Source organism: Lutjanus erythropterus, chromosome 4 (assembly GCF_056507025.1).
Source record: "Lutjanus erythropterus isolate fLutEry1 chromosome 4, fLutEry1.hap2, whole genome shotgun sequence".
In the NCBI taxonomy this organism is placed as follows: Eukaryota; Metazoa; Chordata; class Actinopteri; order Lutjaniformes; family Lutjanidae; genus Lutjanus; species Lutjanus erythropterus.
In genome coordinates, this window is record NC_139320.1 from 39,383,108 (window position 1) to 39,410,266 (window position 27,159).

The window sequence follows — 27,159 nt, forward strand, 5'->3', positions numbered from 1 at the left end:
ACTCACATTCAACTATTTTGACAGTGTTCAACCGTGAAGAATCAGCTCATTTAGTGGGCACATTTCTGGTTGAGGAGGATGCATGCATTTCCATTGTTGCCCAGTGGCAGGGCTTAACAAATAGGATTAGATCCGTGCCCAGGAGAGCACACACTCCTGTTCAGGTGACACATGGCCCTATGCTCCAGCTCTGCAACTAGACACAGAGAATTACTGTTAAAGGTCAGTGGAGTCAGACGCTGAATGTCACAGCTTAGCCACAGTTTGGCAAGAAAATACATTAGATAAATACGCCTGTCTCTTGGTGGAGAGTAATTCTGCAGCTCCTGAATCTCCAGCATAAAAAGACCCAGGATTACAGGGTGAGTTAAAAGGCAACAGAAGCATATCGATTAGAGGCAGTGAATCAGGCCTCTGCTATGCTGTGAATAATAAATTGAGTAGAAGACAGCCAGAGGTTGTCAGATGGAACTTTCACGATGGGCTGTGAGTTGTGCTCATTTTCGATGAGACTGTGGATAAGTCACATCTCCCGTCTGAAGGATCTAGGGAATCATGTCACCGATCAGAAAGCGCCTCAGAGCAGCTTACTACGAGTTTAAATAAGCATTCCATGCCCCATTTAACAACACAAAAAGACTGATCACAGCCTCCGCTCTCTGCAAAGTAGTGCCAACGGACTCAGGGAAGGGATTGGACTCTTAATAGCACATCTCCCTAAGGTAGCAGAATATTGGAATGGGTAATTTCTGAAATAGCCGCATATGTGTCGAATCAGACAAGAGTGTTGCACCAGGGATCCAATCAGCTTCACTGAGATGTCTTGTGACTCACTGGAGCAGGTGTTATTGTTTGCTCTCTTCGATAGACTCCTCATTGTGGGCCTAAACACACTCAGTGGATTCGGTCAGTAAACTGTGACAGATAAGGTCCATATGTGTGGCAAGCTAGCGCTGTGGCACAAGTCGAACCCATCAGAGAGACAATATCACTGCTTTGTGGAAAACAAAACACAAAATGGATCTGGGCTGAGCAGCACATGGTGCCTTTTGGAACAAAATCAGAATATAAATTTTCTGACTTAATCCCTTTTGGATTCTGCTCAGTGTTCTTTTTTTTCTAACTCGTTTACTATGACTTCAGTACATGCCATAGTGTCACTTTTAGTCACACAAGCAGTGCTGTATGGCAATGTCTGTCAGTTATGTGGTTGATTTGCCAATTTTATTGTTGTCTCATTCAATTAGGGGTTAAAGCACTTTGAAATAATGGCTGGTTGTTGGTAGGTTGGTTGGTTGGTCGGTCAGTCAGTCATTCGGTTGAGTTGGGTCGGTTGGTTGATTGATTAGCTGGTTGGTTTGTTGAATGTTTGGTCAGTCCTGACTGCAAAATCTCAACAACTATTGAATCGAATGTCATGAAACTTTGTCAAGACATTCATGGTCATGGGGTTGGCATTTCATAATTCAAGATTACCTTTATCATCCCACAGATGGGGAAATTTCTCAGGGGCTTTTCACCTTTGTTGCAACAATAAAAGACAACATCCTATATGCAAAACATAGATACAAAAGTTCTAACCTTAACACCTATGTTGACAGTAAAAAGCACACATCAGCAATAGTAATGCAAATAAAGGAAGTCCTTGTTTCCTAAGAATCCACTGTATATATATATATAAAAAACAATGACCGCAGAGTTTATTTCTCATCTACCATTATTAAAGGTTTCATTGACACACAGATGAACAAATTTTTGAATTTATTTATTTTGCTATGTGGGGCTGTGAAGCTCCTACCAGAGGACAGTAGCTAGTACTAAGAGTGTAGTACATGGGATGGGTTAGTAACTTCTGCGAGGACAAATGCTGTTTGACCTCTATAATCTTCCATGCAGTCTGGACCAGTTTGGACCTCAGCTGCACAGAAAGGTTACCAAACCATGCTGTGCTGCTGTATGTGATAAGACCTACAGTCTTAAACTGTGGCACATGTACCACTGATGGTTTGCACGCTCCCTCTAGTGGTACTTGAAGGAATGTGAGAAATATTATTTATTATATTTTTAATATGTTCACTAAACCTGCTAGCATCGTTCAGCACAAAAGAGTTCGGTGGTACTTAGAGAGCTCAGTGTTTTCTGTGGTGGTACATGGTGGAAAAAGTTTGAGAAACACTGTGAAAAAACTCCCTAAGACTAGCTGATAAAAAATTGACATAAATTTTTGATCAACACCATGAACTCCAAGACCTCAGACTTGACTAACCATTGACAATTGTTAGACTGATACACATGGAATTCAGTACAGATATCCAAGGTCCCTAGTTGATAAAGTCAAACAACTTTGGTGATCCTCTGACTTACCTTTTCTTTGACATTTTCTGAACACCTGAAAACCTAAAAGCATTCTCATCCACCTCAGCTGTACTTTGTTTGAGTTTAGTGCAATGCACGGCAGCATTTGATCAAATGTTGTCTTGCTAACATGCTAAACTATGATGGTGAGCATGTTAGCATGCTAGTATTAGCTTGATATGAGCCACTAGTCACTGTAGAGTTTTTAAGTTTTAGCCTTTCAGCCTTTCAAAAGCCAAAAAAAGTACTTGGCTGACCAAACCATCCAGCATTGTTCCCTCTGTGATAATGTGTTACAAACTAAACATTTTACTGATGTTAACACAAACAGATATTGTAAACAAGGTGATTTCATTAATTGTAACACCACTCTGTCATATAACATTTTTCTTGTCCATGTGAGGAAGGCTTGTTCCCCACAGATTGTACTACAATATGCCTAAAGGATCACCTCATCAAGCATAAGCATGCCATCAGAATAAGGAATTTTAATTACCCCATGGCTAAACACTTAAATGAGTTCCACATTAGCAGTGAGGTCAGAAAAAACATTAAACCTTTGGTCAGGGGAAGACAAAAACTTAACCAAAGGGAAGCTTTTTGGATCCATTATCTGGAGGCTTTCACGTACCCTGATCTCAATGAAGAAATAGACTTGAGATATTCTCTTATATATGAAAATTATTTCTTCTGGGTCATGTGATAGCCTCTCAGATGTGTGGCTACACCTGGTTTTGTCTGTTTATAGTTCTGACTAAGACCTGCAGTGGTTGAAACATGTTGGCATTTTAAATGATTTATCCACAACAATAAAGGCTTTTTAGCTTTGCCTCCCTTGTTGTTACTATTCATATTTGAGTGTCTGGATATCTTTCCTGTTTACCCTGTTTTTTTTTTTTCTTCTTTCCTGTTTTCCAAAAGCACCCGCCATATTGTTCATCTATGGTTGAATATATAACAGAGAAACCAGTCATCTCCTTTTCTTAGTTCTAGCTTATTCACATTTTTTTCTTTTCAAGTTTTGAACTAGACTAGAAGGCACTATGTCTGAATATGAAGTTAAAATGAACTCTACACTTAATTTATTTTCCTTTTTCTCTCCTGTCTGTGTCTGTGTGTATGTGTGTGTGATTTATGTCTGTAATCCCCTTTCTTTCTCAACCTTCCTCTTGTGCGCATGTGTGTGTGTGTGTCTGCTCACTGCAGGCTGTGGGCTGGAGTTCCTGCTGGTTCTCTGTGGACTCGAGTTTTCCTGGTCCTGCCCCCGTCACTGTATCTGCTACACTGCACCCAGCACCGTCTCCTGCCAAGCCCACAACTTCCTGTCAGTCCCCGAAGGCATCCCTCCTGACAGCGAGCGCATCTTCTTACAGAACAATAAGATCCATCGCTTACTTCGGGGTCACTTCAGCCCAGAAACGGTCACCCTCTGGATCTACTCCAACAACATCACGTACATCGAGCCCTCCACCTTTCACGGCTTCACGCTGCTTGAGGAGCTGGATCTGGGAGACAACCGCCACCTGCGTTCCTTGGCTGAGGACACCTTTCACGGGCTGACTCGGCTCAATGCGCTACACCTGTACCGTTGTGGGCTGAGTTCACTTCCTAATAACATCTTTCAAGGCCTCAGAAACCTGCAGTATCTCTACTTGCAGGTACAGTCTTATCCTGGTTCATTTTACCACCAAGACCCCTGTGAGATTAGGGCTGACACTTAAAATAATCTTTTTTTTTTCTTTTGCTTAAACGTATCATTATGGAATAAATATTAATTGCATGGTGTGATGGCTGTAAAATAATTAGACCTTTGGCGTTTTGACTGGTATAAGTCTCACTTTTGTGCCTGGTGGCACAGCAGGCACAAAAGTTCTCTCAGGAAAATTGTGTCATTATTCTAGGTTAAATTAATGAACAAATGCACACTTTTCTTTTCTTCTGTTACTCACTTCTGTACCCTGATGTCAAAGTCTGCTATAGTTACTTGTTAATGGGAAGCAATAACATTGCTCATAATAACTATGTTATTACTATACGATGTACATCATTTCAACAGCTTTCAATCTCCTCAGTGAACAGCTTCTTTCTTCTATCTTATTTTGAAAGTGGTGCTGATCATTTCTCCACAGAGCTAGACTCTGAGGAAGTGCTGCACATGAGAGAAGTTAGCCTTCAGGACTTTCTGGCAGAAAATCTTGCTATTCTAAACCATGTTTTTTTGTTTTGTTTTTTTAATTAAACCTAACAAAGAAGGGTTTTCTGGTAGAGAACCCTGAAGGCCATCTTCTTCCAGCAGCTCCTGTGTTGTGTACAGGTGTTGTCACAATGTTGTGTTTAATTGCAGTGCCTCCTTTGCATCAGCTCATCAGCAAACCTTATCTTTATGCACAATATTTCTATCAAATTGAAAATACTTACTAAAATACTAGTTTTCTACATTTTGCAAAAATAGCATTAATAGCCTAGTATACTGAATCCAACACAACACCAATAACGGCACCATGCACATCTAGATTGGTTCCCTGTAAGTGTCTGCCACAATTTTTCCTAATGAAATGATTTCTCCACTATAGACTAAATTAGTGAGTAATTCATGTTTTTTCTCCTGATTTTATCTTACCTTATGATGTTGCTCCTCTGATGCCATCCCCTGCTGTAGTTACTCGTTTCTGCAAAGCAATGATGTTACCCAGGCCATGTTATTACAATGCAATGCACATCATTAGAATAGCTTTCAGTTTACCTCTTGAGTTGACATCCACTTTTCTCCTCTCTCATTTCCAAAGTGGTGTGGATCATTTCTCCACAAAGCTAGACTCTGAGGAAATGGAAAGTGATCTGGTTTTGCACCTGTAAGAAGTTAGCATTCATGGCTTTCTGACAGAGATCTTGCTATTTTAACCCAAAACATGATTTTTGTCCCCCCCATAAACCCAACCAGGACAGGCTTTCTGGCAGACAACCTTGACGGTTATCTTTGCAACAGTGGCACCACTTGGAAACACTTTAATTCAAATACTACCCACATAGCCTTCTCTAAAACTATGTTGCAGAGTAAACTTTCTGTTTATTTGCAGTGTCTCTGCTGCCTCATTTGAATGACAAGCTGGCAAGATCAGCAAACAACCTAAGGTTTATCTACAATTTTTCATCAAATCCATCAAATCCCCAAATTTTCCCCATATTACTTCTCAGATGGTTTGATGTTATGATTATCCATTTAGTATCACTTGCTAGTTTTGCAAAAATAATAACAAAAGCCTAGTTTGCTGAAGGCAACAGCAGATGCACTAGGTCAGATGGACAGTGTATTTTAGGATTATTTAGTCTTGTAGTTGAACATTACATTCATGGCATGTAGACACAAGTTAATGTTACATTAATACAGCGCAATAATGTTGTGTGTTCTCTGTATCCCTTCAGGATAATCATCTGAAGTTCCTGCAGGATGACACATTCATGGACCTCCACAACCTGAGCCACCTGTTCCTGCATGGAAACCGTCTGTGGAGCATCAATCAGAACACCTTCAGAGGGCTTCGAGCCTTGGACCGACTGCTTCTGCACCAAAACCAGATCGAGTGGGTCGACCGCCTGGCTTTCCATGACCTCAAACGTCTCACCACCCTCTACCTGTTCAACAACTCCCTGATACAGCTGTCCGGACAGTGCCTGGACACGCTGCCCGCCTTGGAATACCTGCGCCTCAATGACAACCCCTGGTCATGTGACTGCAAGGCCCTGTCGCTTTGGGAATGGTTGAAACGTTTCCGAGGTTCGACATCTTCAGTGGGTTGCCAGTCACCGGCTGATATGATCGGGAAAGATCTCAAGGAGCTGCGAAAGGAGAATTTCCCCAACTGTGCACCGACTGTACCGAACTCGGAGTCCAGAGCCCAGACTAACAATTTATCTGGCACAGTGAATCCGTCCATGAATCGCGGTGTAGCGGTGGGCTCTGGAGGGCAGACCCACATAGTGCACCCCTCGAGGCCCGGACGTTCTCGGAACTGCACAAAGCCTCGTAACAGGTCGAGCAAGGGGAAGGGTGACAATGAGGTTCACCACTCAAAGGAGGTCATGACAGACAAGGAGGATTCCTCCCCAGATTTCACAGAGGGGGGGAAACATGACCACACATCTCCAGACGGCACCGTCACACGGAGGAAGCACAAGTGCACTCCCCGGACCACTGTTCGCCCCCCTAGTGGGGTTCAGCAAGCCAACAATAGGGCAACCTTATCCCAGCCCTTACTACATGTCTGTGCCCTCTTTGTGGCCTTGATAACAACAAATATTGACTACATCCTCCGCTGACCTTCAGAGGGTTTGGCAAATGCTAATCACAAAAAAACACAGCCCTCAGACCCTCTCTTGCTCCTGCACTACAAGGCCTGTGTGTCTTTTATGTATGTGTGTGTGAGTGTGATTATATGTGTAAATGTTGTGTAGGGAGCTTTACTGTTCAGACTGAAACAGGCATCAAAGCATCAAACATCTACAACAAGACTTGCAGCACAAGAATCGGAGGGACTGAGAGTCAGAGAATGATAAAAATGTTAATGCAGACCAAGCTTGCACTGCCACTTATGCCAGTATTAGCTCATCTTCATATGTCTTGGTATATTTTTTATTAAACTTCTGTTTTTCACTTAACTGGAGCTCAGATAACCAAAATTTGGTGAAAATAGAGAAAAAGACGCAGAGCTAAAAGAGCAAACAAGGTGAAACTTGCTAGCTAATTAGCTCTAAGACAGATAAGCTAGGACTGAAGTGCTCCATCCAGCTTTAATTTTCAGTTCACAGTTTGATGAAAGTCGACGACCATGTAAAGCCTCCGGCGGCAGTTCTATCTTGCTCATCCCTTCTGCCAAATGTGTTTTTCTGTTGCATCCTTTGCTAACAACAGATCCAAACAATTGGGTGTAAGCATACTCATAAAAGGTCAAGAGTAAGCATGGCAATAAATTATCAGTCAGTATCAGACGTAGGAATGTGCCATTCTCACAACAAAATGGAAATCTACAGCCACAGATATTTTAAAACTAAAAATGGAGGAGCCAGTTAGCTGGAACCCTGTCATAATACTCTCTACAGGATGCTGGCTTTTTTAAGGTTCTGTACCAACCTTTCTGCCTATCTAGCAGCATTCCTCATTGGTATTACATCGCTACAAACACCTTGGCTTCCATCTTCATTTATGCCATGTCTCTCCCTCTGTGCAACTGAATATTAAGCTGCTAATTGTTTCAAGATGACGAGGACTGCCATGCGCTATTTTCATTTGCTTGGAAAAACAATGTGTGTCTCTGGGAGATCAAGCTGTGAATATTGAAGAGTCTGTCTATATCTTGTGTCAGATGTTGTTCATTTGATTTTTCTAAGACACAAAAATGGACCTAGAGACAGGATCCCTGCTGCAGGGCCGACAGGAGCCTTAGAGGTCGAGGGTCAGACGGGGTTTTTCTCAGTTTCCCAGTGAGGATGTGCTGAACTGAAGCCTCCTCGGCGAGGGTGACCATGCCTCATTGGGAATGTGAGGAACACATTTTTTTTCTTTATCACTTAACTTCAAAGGAATACAAGAACAAGACTTGAGAAAAAAATGTGTGTACCTTGACTCGTGATCAATAAAAGATAAAAAAAAAAAAAAAAAGAAAAAGAAAAACATTTTGAGTGGAGCATGGCAAAACAGGGATCATGCAGAGAGAATTACGCCTCTGAATTAACTGATGTGATTGTTCGTGGATGTGGGGATCCAAGACCAAGACAACTGCTTCTGAAGTAACAAGGCGACGCAGTACAATGCAGATTGACAGATGGACAATTAGGGGACGTCTCGCTGTACTTCTGGAGCTTTTGTGCCTCCCTTAAATCTATTGATAAGATGGTGTTTGTATCAATGATGTGAACTGTGACAAAGGAGACAACAGGACTTCTTGCAGTGCTGATATTAATCATTTACTGTATTACTATGAGAAAAACAATATCAGTGACATTGATGATGATAACAGGGTTTTCCGCTCCTCCTGTCAGGAGGAGTCTTTCAATTTTTGATTTTCTGGTGATTTGTTTATTTACGTATTTTTCATGTTATATTTTTAGAACCTTTTATTTCTCGATGCACACAACTCCTCACCTCCCCCTTTCTCGTTCTACTGTATGCCTATTCATCTTCTTTCTTTGCCATAATTCAATTGTTCAGTAAGTTATCATCAGAAAACAACCGTACAAAAATGTTTATAAAGATATTAAAATCTATATCTTCTTATGTCTACCGTTGTAGTCTGAGTCTGTTTATTGCTGCAGTTGAAGGTTTTATAACCTTTTTGGGAGGAAGTAAAAGGTTTCCCTCTTTTCTGTCCTTTTAATTCATGTAAATGAGAAATTGATTTTGTCAGCAAAAATAGCTTTTTCCCTTCCTGTTTCCCCGTCTGTCTTTGTTCTGGTTTGCAGTTTGTCTCCCCTGATCAGACCCTGCTGGCTAAACTAACTGCTTCCGATTTACAGATGCACCCCTCCTGTATGCATCTAGGATTTATGTACAGTATACAACTGTGATACTCAACTTAGGGATGAGATGCCCGGTGGCCCACCAATCATTTTCTAATTCACAATGAAAATAAATTAATTCACATTGGGATTTGTTTGTTTGTTTGTTTGTTTATACTAATTAGTAAATGTTCAATAATATCCCTTGGCTGTTAGAGCGATCTATGTACAGAAGTAGTCGTACTTGATTTCTGTGAAAAGTTCACGTACACCTGACCTGCACGGGGCTGCTGCAAATGGATTTACCTCTTGGCAAAGATGAGAAATCTCAAAAGGCTGGAAACAGAAACAGGCCATTCAATGAAAAAAGAACGGAGGAATCTGCCTTTATTTTGTCACGTTATGCTCATCTAAACCCAATGACAACTGCTGTATGCAAGGTTGCTAATGTCAGGCACCGTCACAGTCAAAGTATGCAGCGTTCACTGCAGCGTTCCTGCCAGGTAACACCACAGGAAAGGAGAAGATTTAGACTTTGAAGTTGTCATAAGGCTCATTTATGCTTTATGTTAGATGTTCATACAGAATCAGACAGAGGCTTTTGTCCATACTTTGTGTTCATTTCCTCTGTATTTTTGCAAGTTTTCTGAAAGCTAACGGATCTGGACAAAACGGAGCAGTGACCCTGGTAGTGGTGTGGGGGAGGTGTAGCAGTGTTACAAATAGTTCAAGCGAGACACGACCAAAGGACACAACGCAGACGCTTTGAAAATTAAAAAGTATTGGAAATGACATTTGTTGTCAGTTAGTGAAAAAAACGTCTGGATGTCACAATGTATTTAATGGTTAGATGCTGCTCTAATGCTTCCATGCTTTTATCAGAAACTTACGACTCTTGTCTTTCTTCTTTAGGGTCACTCTGAACAGCGACCTCTGGTGGATATATTGCTTAACATCCATGCCAACTTTAAGGACACATGGAAGCATGTAGGGAGTGACTGTTACATTGTTTAAAACGCACCTATCTATTTTCATAAGTAAAAGGAGCAAAAGATTATATTCTGCCACATCAGTGATTCTGACAGCTGCATCAACTGCTGCTGAGAAAGGCGCTGCTGCTTTGCGTTGTCGTTTTGGAAATAGCTAAAAAGGGGAGACATTTGTGGCTGCTAAACTTGTGAACGTGTTAGTATTGGGAATCGTGGAAGAGCTGTTTGCAGGATCAAGAAAAAAATGACATTCTCATAATGGGCCTTGTTTTATCTGCAATAATATTAGTAATGCTTGTTTATTAACTGGCCCTTGGCCGCCGGTCCCTGTGCAGAAGTGGTCCCCGGAGTAAAGCAAGCTGAGTCCCTGGTATACAATGTAAATATTGATGAAATATAAATGAAAAAAAAAAAAGCGAAAACATACAGAAGTTAAACATTAAATAAATTCCTGACCAACAGAGAAAAAAAAAGAAAATTTAAAGATGACATATGGACTGTGCTGTGATATATTGCGGTTCAATAAATCATTGAAAAGCACTAAGGATATTAATGAAAGTGTCACATGGAATCTGTAGATATTCCAGGCTATTATTATTATTAATGGGCCTTTAGAACATGAATTCTATTTCCTCTTCTTTGCATTCTCCTCACCGTGATAGAAATTGATCCACTAGTAAGTGTTCCATTAAACTTTTTTTTTTCCAAATTCTGTTAAATGATAAATGAGCACAGAAGGAGTGGTTATATGCATGGATGAGAGTGCTGTGTAATTATATTTAAACTGATAGCCAGTCTGGCATCTGGTGTTTGATGCTCATATACTCACCATCAGCAGCTTTAACCCTCCTACTGCTCATTCAAACAGCCGGCTCGTAAGTATTTTTACTACACATCTCCATACAAGTTTGCTTCTCTTCTATCCTTTACATAACTCACTAAAATCATTCTTTTTGTTTGCAAGATTAAATATTTTATTGCTGGAACGGGCCATAACTGTGAAAATGAAACAATTCAATTAAACCATTAAAGTTAAATCCAATTTTATTACACTAAATGTTAACACGGTTTGCTTTGGCTGCAACCCACATTCAAATTCTCACCAATTTTCAGTTTTTTATGATGATGCACAGTTAAACTACTTCTTACCATATGAAAAAACAAATCTTCTTGTTTTAATAGCATGAAATGCCTCCAAATGTACACCGTTTATGTAGATTTTTGCAGACTTCCAAGTCAATCTCATCCATAATGATCAAGTCCAATGTCATGGTAAGGGTAATTTTCTTTTTTCCATGTGCATGTTTGAATGAGCTGAATGAGATGTTAAATGATAAACAGGAAAGATGTGAGGCAACGCTGCATCCATTTGTAACTATTTGCTGGAGCTGATGGGGTGTGGACTCTCTAATAAGCTTGTTCACATGCACACAAACATCCATCACTGTAATTTAGGGGGGAAAAAAGAGGAACCATGCATTTACTAAAGTGAAGTGCACAGAACTTCATAAATCAGAGATTAAACATGCTTATTGGCTGTGCACACAGCAGTAATGTAAATGGAGCATTTTTGCCTGCATTCTTATACAAACTTTATACTTTACACTGACTGCAGGTTTAATAAAAGGGTCATTTTATTATAAGAGATCCATTTGAATAAATGATGTACTTACTCTTTTCAAGTTAGAGGGGCTATATGTAAGAACTGTAGTTTAAAACGTTCAACAATAAACTAAAATCATCAACAAAATATAGTGAAATAACAGGTTTGACATGATCTCAAAGATGTATTGTGTTACAGAGATATCTATGCACTAAAGTTAGCATGCTAACCAGTGAGGCTCAGATCATGCGATAGTGAGTTACTGTAGTGTTCAGTCTGTACTGTACAAGTTTGGCACCTGGCTGACCCCACTGTAACATCCACTCAAGCCTCAGGAGGTGGTCAGTTACTGATGGCTGTTTCTGTGGGGTTGACCTGTCTTATAACTTTATTCACTGATTTGGGTGAAACTGGATCATATTTCTGATTTTCCCACTGATGTCCTAGGACTACTCAGCTTCAACTAGGGCTGGGTTTTGTCCACTCAATCCCTTTAAGGTATCGACTGAAATAACCCAGTACCAAGTAGTATCAGAACTTCTCCAGTCAAACGATACTTTCCTTAAATCCTTTTGGTATCCAGAACTAGAAAAAAAAATTATATGGTTTTGCATGCAGCCAGTCACCACAAGCACTCAGCATAGAGAAGAACCTCTGAAGTGGTTGGGTCTAGAAAGGAACCCCAAATTTGCGACACTCTCGCCAGACTGTTCATGGTTTCAGTCAAAATGTTCACTTTCACAAGACCTTCAGATCTGGGGTTCCCTTCTAGACACCGTGTCAGTTGTTACTTGATATTAGTGACAGTACAGATAATTGAATTGACAGTGGCCCTCGGTAACTGGTGAAGGTCCCTTTTATTAATATTGTTCAAATTTTACACAGTAGTTTGACGTTGGATGTGACAATAGCCACAAATTGATAATGGAGAAGAGAAAGAGCGAACAATCTCTGTAGCGTCTCTGCTCTCACACAGGAACACTCTTCATTAAGAAAAGGTTTGTGTATTTTGCTTTCCATTTTTGTCCAAAACTGTTGGAGCAAATGAACTGCACAGCTTCTTCCTGTCTTCCTTGACATTGTTGTTAAAAGTAATGATACAGAAAAAGTATGTGTAAAGGCTGACTAGCCAGTACTTCGCCTGATTTGTCTATAATAATAATTATAATAATTCTTTAAATGATACTCAGCCCTAGCTGCATCTCTTGATAGTTTAATTACAGAATTTCCCAATAGATAATGTTAGCTTTAGCAGCTTACCTGTCGCAAAAGCAGCAAACAGCTAGTGTTAGCTGCCTCTGAGAACGACAGTACCAAGGTCACACCAAGTTAGTGTTCCTGCTGGATTTGGCTCCCACCACTAAGGGCTAACTGGGCTTAAGTTAGCGGTTAGCTAACTTACTTTAGCTCAGTTAGCCCTGGATGCTGGGGGCAAAACCCAACAAGAACACCACCACAGTACTACAGCCTATTTGTTGTCAGCAAACTGGCCTCTGTTTTAGTTGCATGGCAGGAGGGGCATAAGGCACATTCAGTGCTGTTGGCTGCTATAATCAATGCCTGCAAAAAGTCCCTCTCAAGCTCAAGCTGCCTGTTTTATAGGCAACAAATCACTAATAAACATTCTGTTAGACATTTCATGGGAACTTTGAACTGTAAGGTAGCCTAAACTGATGCTAACCAGAAAGAGTGGGTAGCAGCTAGCCTGTTTCTGCACAAAACATACACCTGGGGCTTATGGGGCTAATGTTTGGAGCTAAGCCCCAGATATTTTAATCTTCCTCATGTATGGCATTTTTTGTACCAAACCCAGATTACAGCTGTGTAGAAAAAATGTGTTTTAAACAGCCTGACCGGAGTGAAGCACTGACAGAGACAGAGCCCCTCTCCTTCCTTGTGTCATCTGTTTGCTCAGCCCCCCGTCACTGGAGCAGCAGCTGGGAAAGTTTCCAGTGAACAGTGAAGCAATTAAACTAAACACAACACACAGAAAGCCAAGCAACGTAACAGACACCACCTTGTCGCTAGCTGATGCTAGTGATGATGCTCAAGTGCTGAAATTTTTACCAGTCCAACCTGCAGATCACCATGCTGGCCCCCTCACCTGGATCCCAAATTGTGACAAGTGCTGCCAGATGACAGAGGCCTGCAGGTGTGTATCATTACCCAGTTCACTCATTCAGCGGCAGCTGATAATAAACATTCATTTATTAGCTCTTACTGCAAACACAGAGGAGCTGAGGTATTTGTTCAAAACTGGAGCATTTATTTTAAGTTTGCTATTAAATTTAGCAGCTGCTTATTGTATATTATAATATGCAGAGACACCATCTTTAATCTGTGAAGTGAAATAAAATGACTAAATAGTAGCTATAGCTACGAGATTATCAGGTGAAGACGAATTACTTCTACATTGTTCAAATAAAAGAAATGTTTAATTTGTTCATTCATATATGTTAAAGGAGATGGAAGCTGGTTTTAGACAGTTAAAGCTGAGGTAGGCAGTTTATTTTTGGCACTACTGGGCAAAACTTTAATAATAACCTTCACACATAATGTAATTCAAGTGGTCTGAGAGAAAACTAGACTTCTGCTCCTCCTCTTCTTGGCTCTGGTTCCAGGATTTAGAAAATCTCTGGAGACTTTTGACAATCACAGGTCAGTGAGACACTTAATTTTTGAATCTCATTCCCAAAACATAAGTAATTGATGTTGTGGGAATGAGATTTAACAAACAACCATCTTGGAACCACCATTCCAAAGCATTGGTAATTTGAAGACCTCAACAATCACTCTTTGTTCAGAATCACTCGCTAATTAACATGTTATATCTGGTTTGTTTTAGCCACACAAGAAGAAAGAAAAAATTGCAATTTGTGTTTTTATGAGTGCAACATATTCCAGTCTTAAGTGTCCCTTAGCTGTAGCATCTGTATAAGATGTTTCTGCCAGAAAGCCTTTTAAAACACGGTGAACTTGGTGAAACAGTCATAATTTGGTTAGCTTTAGGAAAAGATTTTGGTTTGGGTTGAAAAAAAGTGCATTATGTCATGTTACTTGTGTTGAGTAATTCACGTTGACTCATTATGCTACATCACCTGATGCAGATTTGTTTACAGTGAAGTCTGGTGTGTCTCATACAGATGCTAAATAAAGGGTATCTTGTGCATCTGAGGGTTGTGACAAAACATCGGTATTAGCCGACCTGAGAATGAGAATGGGCTGGAGAGTGGTATCAAACCTCTCATCTAAGTCCCTGCAAGAAAGCAAATAATCATATTTTCCAAAATGATAAGTGCTGACTGCTTGTGATGTGAAAACTCTTAGCATCAGCTGTCTGTCATGATCAGACCAAAGCCTGTCACAGCATCAGCTGGGAAGAGGCTGTAGAAGTTGTTCACCAGGAGTTTACAGCAGGAGAAAAATTAAGGAGACCATCCATATCCAACAGCAGAGACAGAGGTTATGAGCTACCCGCCATGTATGACAGCCAGTTATTATGCAGCCAATGCTTTTCAAAACGTGTTCATATTTTGAAAACTAATGAGGTCAAAAACTTGACCTTGGGCTGTCATTATTGATAAGAGCAAATTCTATACACTCATTAGCAATGAACAGCCAATTAGACATTTAACTGTGATATATGTCTCACTTCAAGAAGGTAATCACTAGTAAGATAAGCAAGCTTTTATAGAGCAAGGGACATTACACCTGAGTTTTTGTAAACATGCTAATTACACTGATTGCTGGACTGGTGAAGCTGTAGTAAACGCAGTCAAAAACCTGACATAAAAAGCACTTTAAACCAAAGTAATGTGGCAATCGTGTCCAGCCAGAGTTATCTCGTAGATGGAGGGTTTTACACAGAATTTTTTGATTTTTTTCCCCCACTTTGAGGTAAATTAGTATCTGACTCACACATACTCTCATCTGACTTGACCCAGTTATTTGGAAAGCACATCAAAGGCGGGTACGTAATTGTTATTGTCTCACTGTGGAGGAAATCTAGGAGCGATCGGCGTACAGTCAAGACCCAGTTCGGCTAGAAGATCCTCTGTGTAAAAAACAGGTAGGACACGCCAACTGTATCGTCAGAAGCCGGAGCCAAAATGCTGCTGCATAATTAAAAGATGGGATGAGGAGAAATAAGTCCTTAAAACGTGGAATGTGGTATCATTAAGAAAACGAGAGAAGCGGAGGGAGAGAGAGAGAGTGGGGGGCTACAGTACATCAGTAATTGAGCTGTTAGAGGGAGGAGAATTGGCTGGGATTCATTGGGGAGGAAATGACACACAAAGGGAACACAACCACACGTGATATCACAGAAATGAAACGGATAAGTGAAGTGAAGAAACCAGGCCTTTGACAATATATCGAATAACTTAAAAAAAAAAAAAAAGTCTCTCAATACTGTTCTGGACTACAATATTAAATGGCTGAAAGAATAACAGAAGATGTAGTTTGATGATGTCATGAAGTAGTGTGGGATTATGGGAGTTGTTATCTTCACTTTTAAACAACCAGTACAGCTGATGAAAATCTACCTGACATGATTCAGGCAGACATGATGGTAATGCTAAAGTTTTACTCACTTAACATTCAGTCACATGCTTCCTTCCTCAACCTCTGACGTATCCAACATATTCCGTGTTTTCCTGGAAGTTATAGCTACTAAATACTAGCTAACAACAGCTAGCAGGACACACATGGGAATAAATGATGGATTTCTCTATGCTTTAAATTGTTGGAAACATTTGGAATAATGTAGGTACACGACTTAACAAAAGATTTAACATGTATAATGTTTTAAGACATGTAGATGCAGAAATATCACATAGCATTAATTTTAGTTTTTAGTTGTTTTTTTTTACTTTATTTTATTTTATAAATGGACTGCTGCAATATTTTTGTTTTGCAATTGCACACACATAATTCAAGCCTTCATTGCCAAGACAATGTATGCCAATTTTTGACAGGTCATAGCTGACTGCTTTTATTTAATTTTGTTAAAGAAGGAAAGCAGAAACACATTAACTCAAAAGGAAAAACAAATGTTATACAAAGAGAAAATGCTGTACGCTTAAGTTTTCAGTGTTGGTTGTGAACACGCTAAAAGACTGTTGTTCATTGACATGATCTGAAAATGTTCTTCGATTAGAGGCCACACCGCAGACTGCAGTCTCGGTTAACAGTGACAAACAGACAGACAGACTACTGTAGATCCGTTCATCTCATCCGCCTCATATCCTTCTTCATCTCCTTCCAATTTGAACTCAAAGTAGCCACTCAACACATGCAATTTGATAAAACATCTAAAGAACCAACATGATGCAGAGTTCAAGTTTTCTAATGCTTACCTTCTTTTCTTGCAGGTACCAGCATCATCAGTGAGAGACTCGCTGTCCTCAGCATCATCCACTAATGACTGCAGCAACTTGAGGAACTGTCCACAAAATTATTAAAGTGTCCATGTAAAACTTAAACAAACTCACAGAGCGTACCTGTGGGCCACAACAAGTCCCGCCAGGTGTAAAGTAGATGAATGCCTCGGCTAATTAATCCGACAACAAAGAAAAAAAAACTCCGTTGCCACCAGTCTGGTGGTCTGGACCTTGGTCGGTAGCGTTTTCCAGTCTCTCTGGCTGTGGGTAATAAGCAGGCTACAACTTCTCTTTGTAAACTTTTCTTTTTTCTCCTGGTAATCTTCACCAAAACAGCACGACAGCACACGCAACTTCACTGTTTTGGGCTCATAGGAGGGTAAACACTCTGCTCTTGCCCTTGGCACCACACTCGTACCTGTCCCTCCCAAACAATGGTGGGTAGGAACTAATTAGCTCTTAGACTAGAGGGACACAAAGAAGCAACTTAAACACAACACATGTAAATGTATGAGTAAAATAAAAGTTAAAGTGCTGTAAATGATAATGACATAATTATAATATGTGCCATTGTACTTAACAGTAAAGTTAATTCTGCCATAATTATGTTGTGGAATTATTCCTACTGAAATACATAATTCATACAGCAGACAGCACAGCTTAATAAAGAACACAAAATTAACACAGTAACTTAATACAAACAACCCAAAAGCTGTAATGGTGTGATTAAGTTCTTGTATCAGTACTTGGTATCAGCAAGTACCTAAATCTAAGTACTTGTCCCCGTACTTGGTCTGGAAAAAAGAGGTATCAATGCATCCCTAGTTGTAAATTGTTGTTAATAACTATACTGCAGATGTGAGTTATCCAGACCATTTAAATTAATACAAAATAATAATCTCATGCATCATTAATATGATATCATTATAAAGAATCATTTATTATTGTGATATTATCAGACTTTGAGTTTCACTGTTGTTACATCTCCAGCAGAAACAGAGAGAAAAATAAAAGTCACTCCAGCAGTCTTTGTAAAATATACCATGTGCGTAGATACAAAACACGAGTGCCACAAAGCCTGTATTACACATCACCACAACACAATACCTCCCAATATAGAACCAGCATGTGAGATTTCACATCACTTATTCATGCAGCAGAGAGGCAGCTTGTTGATTCATCCTAAGGCGTGACAGTATTGTTGAAACAATGCTCTCTCTCTCCCTCCCTACCCCCCAAAAAAAACAGCCTTTGACTATCTGTGCCCATTTCTTGGCTTTTAATTGACTCACTGTCACTTCTGTGTGGCTTTAATTAAAACCAAGCAATTAGAAAATTGAAAAGGAGATGGAAGAAAGTGGGTGAGCTGGGAAAGGAGACGACGCACTGGGGGACATGATAATTAAGAGCAGACACACCACCAAAATGCCACAACACTTGCACCTATTCCCTCTCCTTCGCTGAGTCCCACTCTCCCTACTCAATCACAAAGCTAATATCACCTCTTTCTCCATAAAACCCTTTCTTATTTCGGCTCTTTTATTTTGTCTATTTATTTAGCTTAAAATCCCCCCAGAGCGCTGGTGTGCTCCAATTCTGCAAACCAGCCAGCCTGCATACTAAACGGAGAGGACTTGAGCAGCCCAAGGCCACAGCACCACCTGCATGGATTAGAGGCTCGCTAATCCTCTCATGTTTGACCTCAAGTCAGACGGAATATGCAGAAAAATTACTGAAAGTCAGCGTGGCATGTTTCTCCATAACAATACATCTAGGTTAAATGATTTTTTTTCTCTTGGTAGGATGGAGGGAGGGAGGGGCCGATTAGTGCAGTGTTACTTTTCATGAATCACTTTTCCCTGTTGCTGATTTTACAGTGGAAAATGCTGACTGTTGTGCGCTCTGTAGCGCCCGTGGCTGGAGCTGATTTACCAGGGAGCTTGAGCTTTTTTTAGGGGGAAAATCGAGTTTATTATAACTCACCAAAGTAGTTGTTGAGATCTGGGAACACAGGGGCCCTGCAACAAAGAATACCTACAGGGCAAGAAACAAACCATATAGACCATCCGGAAGCCAACATTTTAGCCTGAAAAAAAAAAAACTGCATATTTGGAGAGAAATGTAAAAGGTACCCTGGATGTCCAGAAGATGCAGCCACAACATGGTCCAGCTGCACACCGTGGCTCCGTCATGTCTCAGCCGCTGTTCAAATGTCCACTGGAAGCATTTCAGACGCAGAGAATCTTTAAGAAGTCTGTTCTCCAGGAAGCAGATGTTTAGAGTTGTTTTCTCACCCTGATGAAGGCAAGAGAGACAAAAACTTTTGGAGGAAGAGCTATGCGACTTGCATGGATGCTCACTCTTTTGTATGTGTGTTTTATTTATTTATTCTTGTGTGTGTGTGTGTTACAAGTTTATTGAATTCTCATTTGCTGCTCATTCACGATCAATATGGTAACAGGTACTTTGTGGCAATAACACTTAAGGACACAATAAGGAAACCTAAATTCAGCTTGACCTGATAAGTGGCTAACTGCCAATAAATAGTCCCTGAACAGCTATCAAGGAGATAATGATGAGTTACAAGAGGACAGACTTATTCTACATTGTATTAGAGAATTATTATGGTTAGTTGATAAATAGTCTGTCTGTGAATCAACCAGTCATTCCCTCTTACATCTGAGTCACAAAACTAGCAACTACTCATTGATTACTAATTACCTAAACGTTATTGTTTTTGTACGCCATCAAGAAAAGTCATGCATCAAATTGACATTTATCTGCTGATGTTTACTTGGAAGTCAGAATTAGTTCCTTACTAAATCAGAGCCAGAAGGATTCTCAAAAAAATCTTTGAATCATCATCATTCAGGAACTTTTTAGTAGCAATTTGTCAGGTTGTTCCTCACTCATTCCTCAATAACTATCCTTAGTCTTAGTCAAATTTGTTGTTTTGTTAAGTGGCTCAGTCCAAGCCACCAACCTAAAGTGGTGGTATTTGATTTACGGACGTCAGAGAGAAGTAACATCATAAAACAAGGGCAATTAACTAATGAATGCATTATTAAATTCTAATTGATATCAATTTCCAATAAAGATTAGCATTTATAGAGGTTCAAAAGTGATTTTTATAGAGAATTTTGGAGACTTGGGCTGGTCCAGCAAAAACAGATCCAGAAAGTAAAGATAGCAGAGTAAAGAAAAGAGTGGTGTGTTTGCTTCAGGGGAGCGATGGTTGTGGTCATGTTCCAGGGCAAGAACATTTTAACTCTACCTAATTAGTGAGCAAAAGATTACAATGTGATTGGTTCTACTGGTTCTGTTTCATGACAAATGCAGGATATTTAAGAGTTGCAGAAAAGAGAAGGAAATCATTATTTGTGTAAAAATAAGTTGGTTTCACACTGGAAATGAACCCTGTTTTACACCCATGCATCCACTCCATCCTCCTCCAACATGGACAGTCTTTACACCCCATTCATCTTTAGCTTACTGTTAGTTATTTTAACCCAAGCCTATTTTTTTCCTAACCCTATCCAAATATTTTATGTGCTTAAAGCTAACCAAACTGCAACAGTTTTCGAGTGTTAAGTAGCTAACCTACTTAACTTACGTCACGTACATAAGCTGCGCAAACAGACAGGTGCAAATAGTGCATCAATGAATGAGCTCCATTCTTGGCAATGTCTCGGCAACAAGCACACCTCCTTCAAGAGCAGTCCTCCAGTCACATGTCCAGTAGACACCGGGGTAGAAAAGTCTGGAATAATCCTCATTGTGCAAGAAAAGTGCACAACTGCAAAATGTGTGGTAATTCAGCTGGACCAGGAAGTCTGTCTGTAAACTGTGATGGATGTTTAACACAGACAGTTTAAGTTATAAATTAACATTAAGTAAAACATACTGATAAAACATATTATTGATAGTGATCATCATTATCGTGGCATCAGTAGTTCAGTCCGTAGGGACTTGGTCTGGGGATGGAAGGGTGCCAGTTCAAGTCCAGCATGGGTCAGTTGATACAATGGGTGGACGGTTAGCTGGAGAGGTGCCGGATCCAAGGCACTGCTGAGGTGCGTTAAAGCAACACACATAACCCCTTAACAGCTCAGGGCGCTGTGCAGCAGTGACCCGTCGCTCTGTATCTCTCCATATTTCTGTGCTCAGACTTGTGACTGTGTGTGTGTTAAAAGTACCAACAGGGTGAAAATATGAATTTCCCCAGGGGGACAATAAAGTGATAATGATGATCATGATGATGATGATGATGATGATACCAAAACAATGAAAATAAGATCCAGGCTTTGTGAGAACTAAATTCCCCTGTAAGACAGCAGCACTACTCTTTTTTCCCCTTGAAACTCACATTGCCGTTGAAAAGGCTCTCTGGTCTGCTTTTGTTCTGATCAATGCCTACAATTAACACACGCAATCAATTGAGGAGGCCTGAGGAACAGAGACGTCGTCCTTTGAGTGTGAAGCAGCCGTGGAGCCCATCGCTCCTGGAGGGGTCCACGCTCCAGTCAAGAGGCTAATGACACACACAGCACTCCCCCCACACACACACTCAATTAATCACTCCTCTGGCAAATCTGAGAGAAGGAAAACTCCTCTTCACAGCAGCGTTTCATTCAGTCCTCTTCAGGCTGCTGATGAGATGTGCCTTTGTGTTCTGCGCTCACTGTATGCACATATTCAATTATCATAATTTTAACACAGAGACAAAAATGTCAAATCAAATGATTGAATATCCACAGCAGTGAAACAGTGGCAGGTAGCTGCGTTTCTACAGCATGCAATTACTTATATTCCTCTGACCATCCAAATGATTTTGACTTTGTCTTACACTTAATATTTTATCCAGAAACCTAGAAACACCATGGACTGTCATAACTTTTCTTGAGCTTAAAGTGTGCAAAAAAGTCCAACGCATTAGTTAGATGAGAAGTTTGGAACCACTTGTGTAGGTGTAAGTGTAAGTGTAGTGGCTAGTCTTCGCAGTTCTTATTTACTTTCTCAATAACTACATTCTAGGGACAATATGAGACTGATTTACATGTTTAGTTGGCTCAGTGGCAACACCACTGGTAAAATTTCATTTCATTTATTTATTTAAAATAGGGGCAGTGCATATTAATGAACATTTACATGTAAATATGCAAGATTATAGCCAGAGGCTGATTTCCATCTGTAGTCCCTTGACAGGTTGATGTTACATAACAAATTCACAAATGACAATCACACATAAACTTCACAAAACAATCTGTTGCTCCGCCATTCACTTGCTTATTTACTCAACAGAGGCTTTGACAATAACATTTTAGTTACTTTTCATTTGTTACAGGTCTACAGGAACCACACAACAACAAAAAAGTCAAAATACACAGGAAAAAAGTCACATAAAATATTAAATAATATTCAGAGACTTTATATTCAAATAGTCCCTCACTGTTCTCCAACAAATCTTATCATCTAATAATAAAACAAACTTGCCAGTGGCGTTTACAGTGAGATTTGGTATTTTTTTGTGAATGTGTGCCCCAGTTTCAGAGTGCAGTTCACTTATACACTGATGTCATAAATGTTGCACATGTCCATTGGATATTATTACATTACTTAATCGAAAACCGGGGAAAACCAGAAAACATTTTCCTCATAAAATATGATCCAGTTTCACCTAATTCAGTGATATAGTTGGTGGTGTGTGACTTAGTGCTGTAAAGCATTACACACTTGTAATGGCTCACCCACCAAAGTTGCAAGAACAGGCGCACACGGTGCAGAGCAGGAATGACGGAGGCGCCATTCACCCTCTTACAATGTTGCTTTAAATATGGAACCACAGCCACGAGACAGTCAGCTTAGTTTAGCACAAAGACTGGAAACAGGGGGAAAAGCTAGCCTTACTCTGTCCAAAGGTAACAAAATCCACCCACCAGCCGTTTTAAAGCTCACTCATAAATACAAAGAGTTAAAAAAGGAAGGAAGGAAGGAAGTTAATGGTCAAAACCAAGAAATAGTCCAACAAATAATCTTTCCATTAAACTGAGCAGTTCTTTTGAGGAAGTTCCTCAAGAAATCACTGACTGCTGATTAAGTCAAGACAAAAAATTAACATCGAGACTAACTGTCTCAGAACTTTGTGTTTTTCTATAATTGGTACCAAATATAGCTCTTTCCAGGAGGTTTCCTAGAAAGTTATTAATGTGAACCCATAAAAGAAGCTGATAATGACTTGCATGTTATTTTGATTAATTAAAATGATCATTCTATGTTTACATCATCAAAGTAAACACTGAAGTGGAAATACTGACATGCTGTTGTTTTAAAAATTTAGCAAGACCACACTATTATGCAGTAAGACAGATTTTTTTTTTTTTGCAGGAAGTCATCATTTAAATCCGTCCTGAGGAATTCTGGGGAGTAACAGGGCAACGACATGCAGCTGCTCTCCTTGAGCACCGAGCAAGAGGAGGAAAATTAGAGCTTTTTTTTCACATTACATTTTCGGAGTCCATGTCCAGATATCTCCTAGTTTTTAATTTGAATAAAACTCTGTTCTGATCTCCTGACAAAGTGGCTCTCTGGCTCTCTTACCACTGGGTACAAAGAGAATGAAATATGCTGATGTTGTAGTGATTTTGTCACTCACCTTGAGGCAAGCCAGTGACAGACCCTCCCAAACCTTCTTAATCCTCTCTGCCTCTCTAAGTACAGAGAAATAACAGTGACTTACCCAAGCAGTCAAGACGCTCCCCTGTGCTTCAGCACTGTGCTGTTTGAAATGCACTGAAGGGTGTCAGTTGCCACTGATGGGCCTGATCACTGGGCCAGCAGTGTCTAATTATCATGTCATATTCTGCACACATCCCAATACCACACTGGCACCACTCCCAAAGCCAATACTTTGAAGCTGTGTACTTATTATGCACAACAATGAAATAGAGTTTAATAATCAAAGAGGGTTTTGTTTCTTTATCTCTTTGTCTTTAAAAACAACAATGCAGTTTGCTCTGTTTTGAGGATTACAGCAGAAAACTAACGAAGACAACAGAGATAACAAATCAAACAACCTCCTGTGTATCAGCTAAGCCTTCAAAATATTACTGTCAGAGAGGAAGTGCATAGAGACAGAACCTCTCCGTCTGAAGAGGCTTTTCTGCCGCCGCTCCTAGATTAAACTGTTGCTAAGATTCTTGCCACTCCAACAAAAGAAGACACCACAAGTGTGTCCCCTCACATTCACCGGCTCCCACTCAGTGGGAAGCTGCAGGGTGTCTGAGGTTGAGTTCAAGCTCGTCTCACTGCCTCGCTCCGCGCTCCTGCCCCGCGGCACAAGCATCACTCAGATAAACACACACCCACACTGACACACAGCGCGTCACATTTCAGTAATACTCACACAAACATGCACTTAAAAGCACATATTTTTACATGTGATGCTCATCAGCCTCTCATCGTCTCTGGGAGACACGTATACACCAGCATACATGGGTGTATCACTGCGCCTGTATAGCTTCCAAGTAGGTTTGTACCGCCCACACAAGTACCAGACTCCAGCTGTGTTTACAGAAAACAAACCCCGCTGATGAACTCAGAGACTGTGGCCTAATGCCAGTATACTAATGCTATATCTGAATTTATACACACTGTGTACAGTTCTACATAGCATACAAGAGATGCAGTTTGCATGCAAGGCCATACCAGCAGGAGTGTAAACCAGCAGATAACACTGAGCTGTGATTTCAGAACTACAAACAGTCATTTCATTTTTTTTTTTTGTGACACACTGTATTGTTAGATAATTGTTTTCATCTCTCCACCAAACAAATCAAGTTTCAGTTTGAATGTTGGTGTCTTTGCAGCTCTTCCTGATCACAGATGCCACATTTGGGGCTGCACCAAAGCGCTTTTTTCCCGGCAAAGGGTTTTTCTGAAAAACGCGCTTTGGAGGCGCAGTGTTCATCAGCTGAGATGCTGGTTGCTTTGATACAGAATTTCTACAGTCGATTTATGTTTTGCAAGTACATAATTTCCCAGAGAGTTTGTGTCATCAACAAATACTGAACGTAAAACTGTCAGCACAGGGTAGAGTAGCCTTCTTGCTGGATGAGGGGAAGGCCGAGACATGTGGGGAGAGATTGTGTGGGTTCATAAGATTTGATGGGTGAGGAAACATCTCAGTAAGTTTGTTTCAACAAGTCTTCCAAATTAAACTTCACAATTGGTTTCCAAAGTTACATATGAAAATTTTCTCATATGGTATCCCAGTGAGCAGGATGTACACATGACTGTTAAAGAATGACTCGTATGACTGTGGTTAATGTTGGTTGGTTGGTCAAGGCAAGGCAATAATCATGGTCATGGTTAAAAGGAACTGCTGTTGACTAATTTAGAAAACATAATGCTACAAAATCTCTGATGCATCATGTAGTGTTGTGCAACTTCATTTACACTTAAGGGAAAAAGCTATATTTGGTTTATAATCAATAAAGGGATTTGCTGAGAAAACAGAGTAAGCTTACAGGGCAGCTAATGTCAAAGCAAGCACTTAAAACAAAATGTTACATCAAAGTGAAATATTCCTTTGAGACGTTTGTCGGTTTCTTTTCGTTAACATTGAAATGTGCCAGAGTGGTGCAGGAAGGGAGACGGCAGGCTGCAGGAAGATCAGAATATCCAAATGCTTTTTTACAAACTGCAGCAATCTCTACAAAAACAACAAAGAATATGAAAAACAAAACACTTGTCTGTGATCCACCACAGTAGCTATAACAATTCATTTGCTGCTCCCTGACAGTACTTCGATACTACGAGGCCGCTGTATCACACTCAGTGAGCAGAAGGAAGGAACATGATGGTAAAGGCAGGAAAGACGCCACTTTGTTCACACTTTCTCAGGCGCCACTGCCTCTCGCATTAAGGGACGGATCTGCATTGATTTTATGACAAGCGAATCAGGCTTTGGTTTAATTTGATAGGTGCATTTGCAGAACTCCAAGCTAATTGCACAAGGCCATGGCAGCTCAAGATGAGCTGCTGGGACCGGACCAGCGTGATACTCGACAGTTTCAGCCTGGTCTGCAGATCTGTGCAGAATAATCACCGCAGGTCAGTTGCAGAGAGGATCAGTCCTGTTTTATAACTGATCTGTCTGTGGTGTGACAGCATTGTAACACCAATATCATCCTGGGAGTCAAGTGTTTTGGTCAATAGCTGATGTGTGAAATCAGAAAAACATCCTAGTTAGTGTGAGTATTACAGTAGGCTGCTGCAGGTGAGAGTGAGCCAACTGACGTGGCAGCATTGATCTTAAGGTAGTGTTTTCACCCTGCCTGCTATCTGTATACATGGATGTAACTATAAATGAATAAAGAGCCTCACCATGAAAGAGCAACAGCTGAAAACCTTAACCATGCTGCCCTCCACTAATGACTTCTTGCTGCAGTGATGTAGAAGCACACTCAAGGGTGGGTCAGTCACCATGACATCACTGGGTGAGGATACACGTGCAAAAAGAAATTTAAAAGGGCAACTCCATCTATGTTATTTTTTCCGGGCTTTTCAAATGGAAGCTCTCACAAAGCCATACGCAAAGAGCAGAGCAGTGGTACAGGTCCTTCCCCTCCATCAACTTAGTGGGTTCATATGTTGCAACATCAGCCTGCAGAAACCTACGTCAGGTTACATGTGGAAACTTGGGAAAATGGCACTATGACTATAAAACATACATCCTTGGCACAGATTTTAATAAATTAAGAAGTATACAGAAGGGTACAAAAACCTTTAAAACAACAAAACAAAAATAATGGCTCTATCCTTGAAGAAACATCTTTGCAACACTGATTACTAGCACAGCGTACACACACACACACACACACACACACACACACACATATATATATATGTATACACACACTATAAGAAGGAAACATCTTTGTTAATTAGATGTTAGAGATGCAGCACCTTCAAAAGAGAGAGAGAGAAAAAAAAAATTAAGACCTGAGTGAATACAAAAACTGCCCTTGCACTGCAAAAACTCAAAAACTCTTTTCTTTTACTTACTATAAAAATAACCATGAAAACCCTTTAAAAAACCCTCTAGACATGTATTAAGACAAATACAAATTGAAACAGTATGTGTCTGATATGTTCACAAAATAAAGTGTCATTTCCACATCAAAATCCTTAAAAAGGCATCTATTATTTCTAGTCATTAAAAATTCAAGAATCTATACAATCTATGAATATGCAAATGTATTCATTTCTAAAGTTTTCCTGCTGGACACAAGATGTGTCCTCCTTCCCTGTAGTCCTGTATGTGCACTGATGGAGGTGT

General features: G+C 40.2%; 1 protein-coding gene across 1 annotated transcript in view; it reads left to right on the forward strand.

Annotated features, from left to right (window-relative positions):
• Positions 1-8,632, forward strand: part of rtn4rl1b (reticulon 4 receptor-like 1b) — a 230,099-nt gene extending 221,467 nt beyond the window's left edge. The window contains exons 2-3 of the mRNA XM_084717936.1: positions 3,562-4,013; positions 5,779-8,632. Of these exons, the coding sequence (XP_084574062.1) occupies positions 3,562-4,013; positions 5,779-6,672 (1,346 nt within the window). The 3' untranslated portion in view covers positions 6,673-8,632. The remainder of the gene's footprint in view (positions 1-3,561; positions 4,014-5,778) is intronic.
• The last annotated feature ends 18,527 nt before the right edge of the window (positions 8,633-27,159 follow it).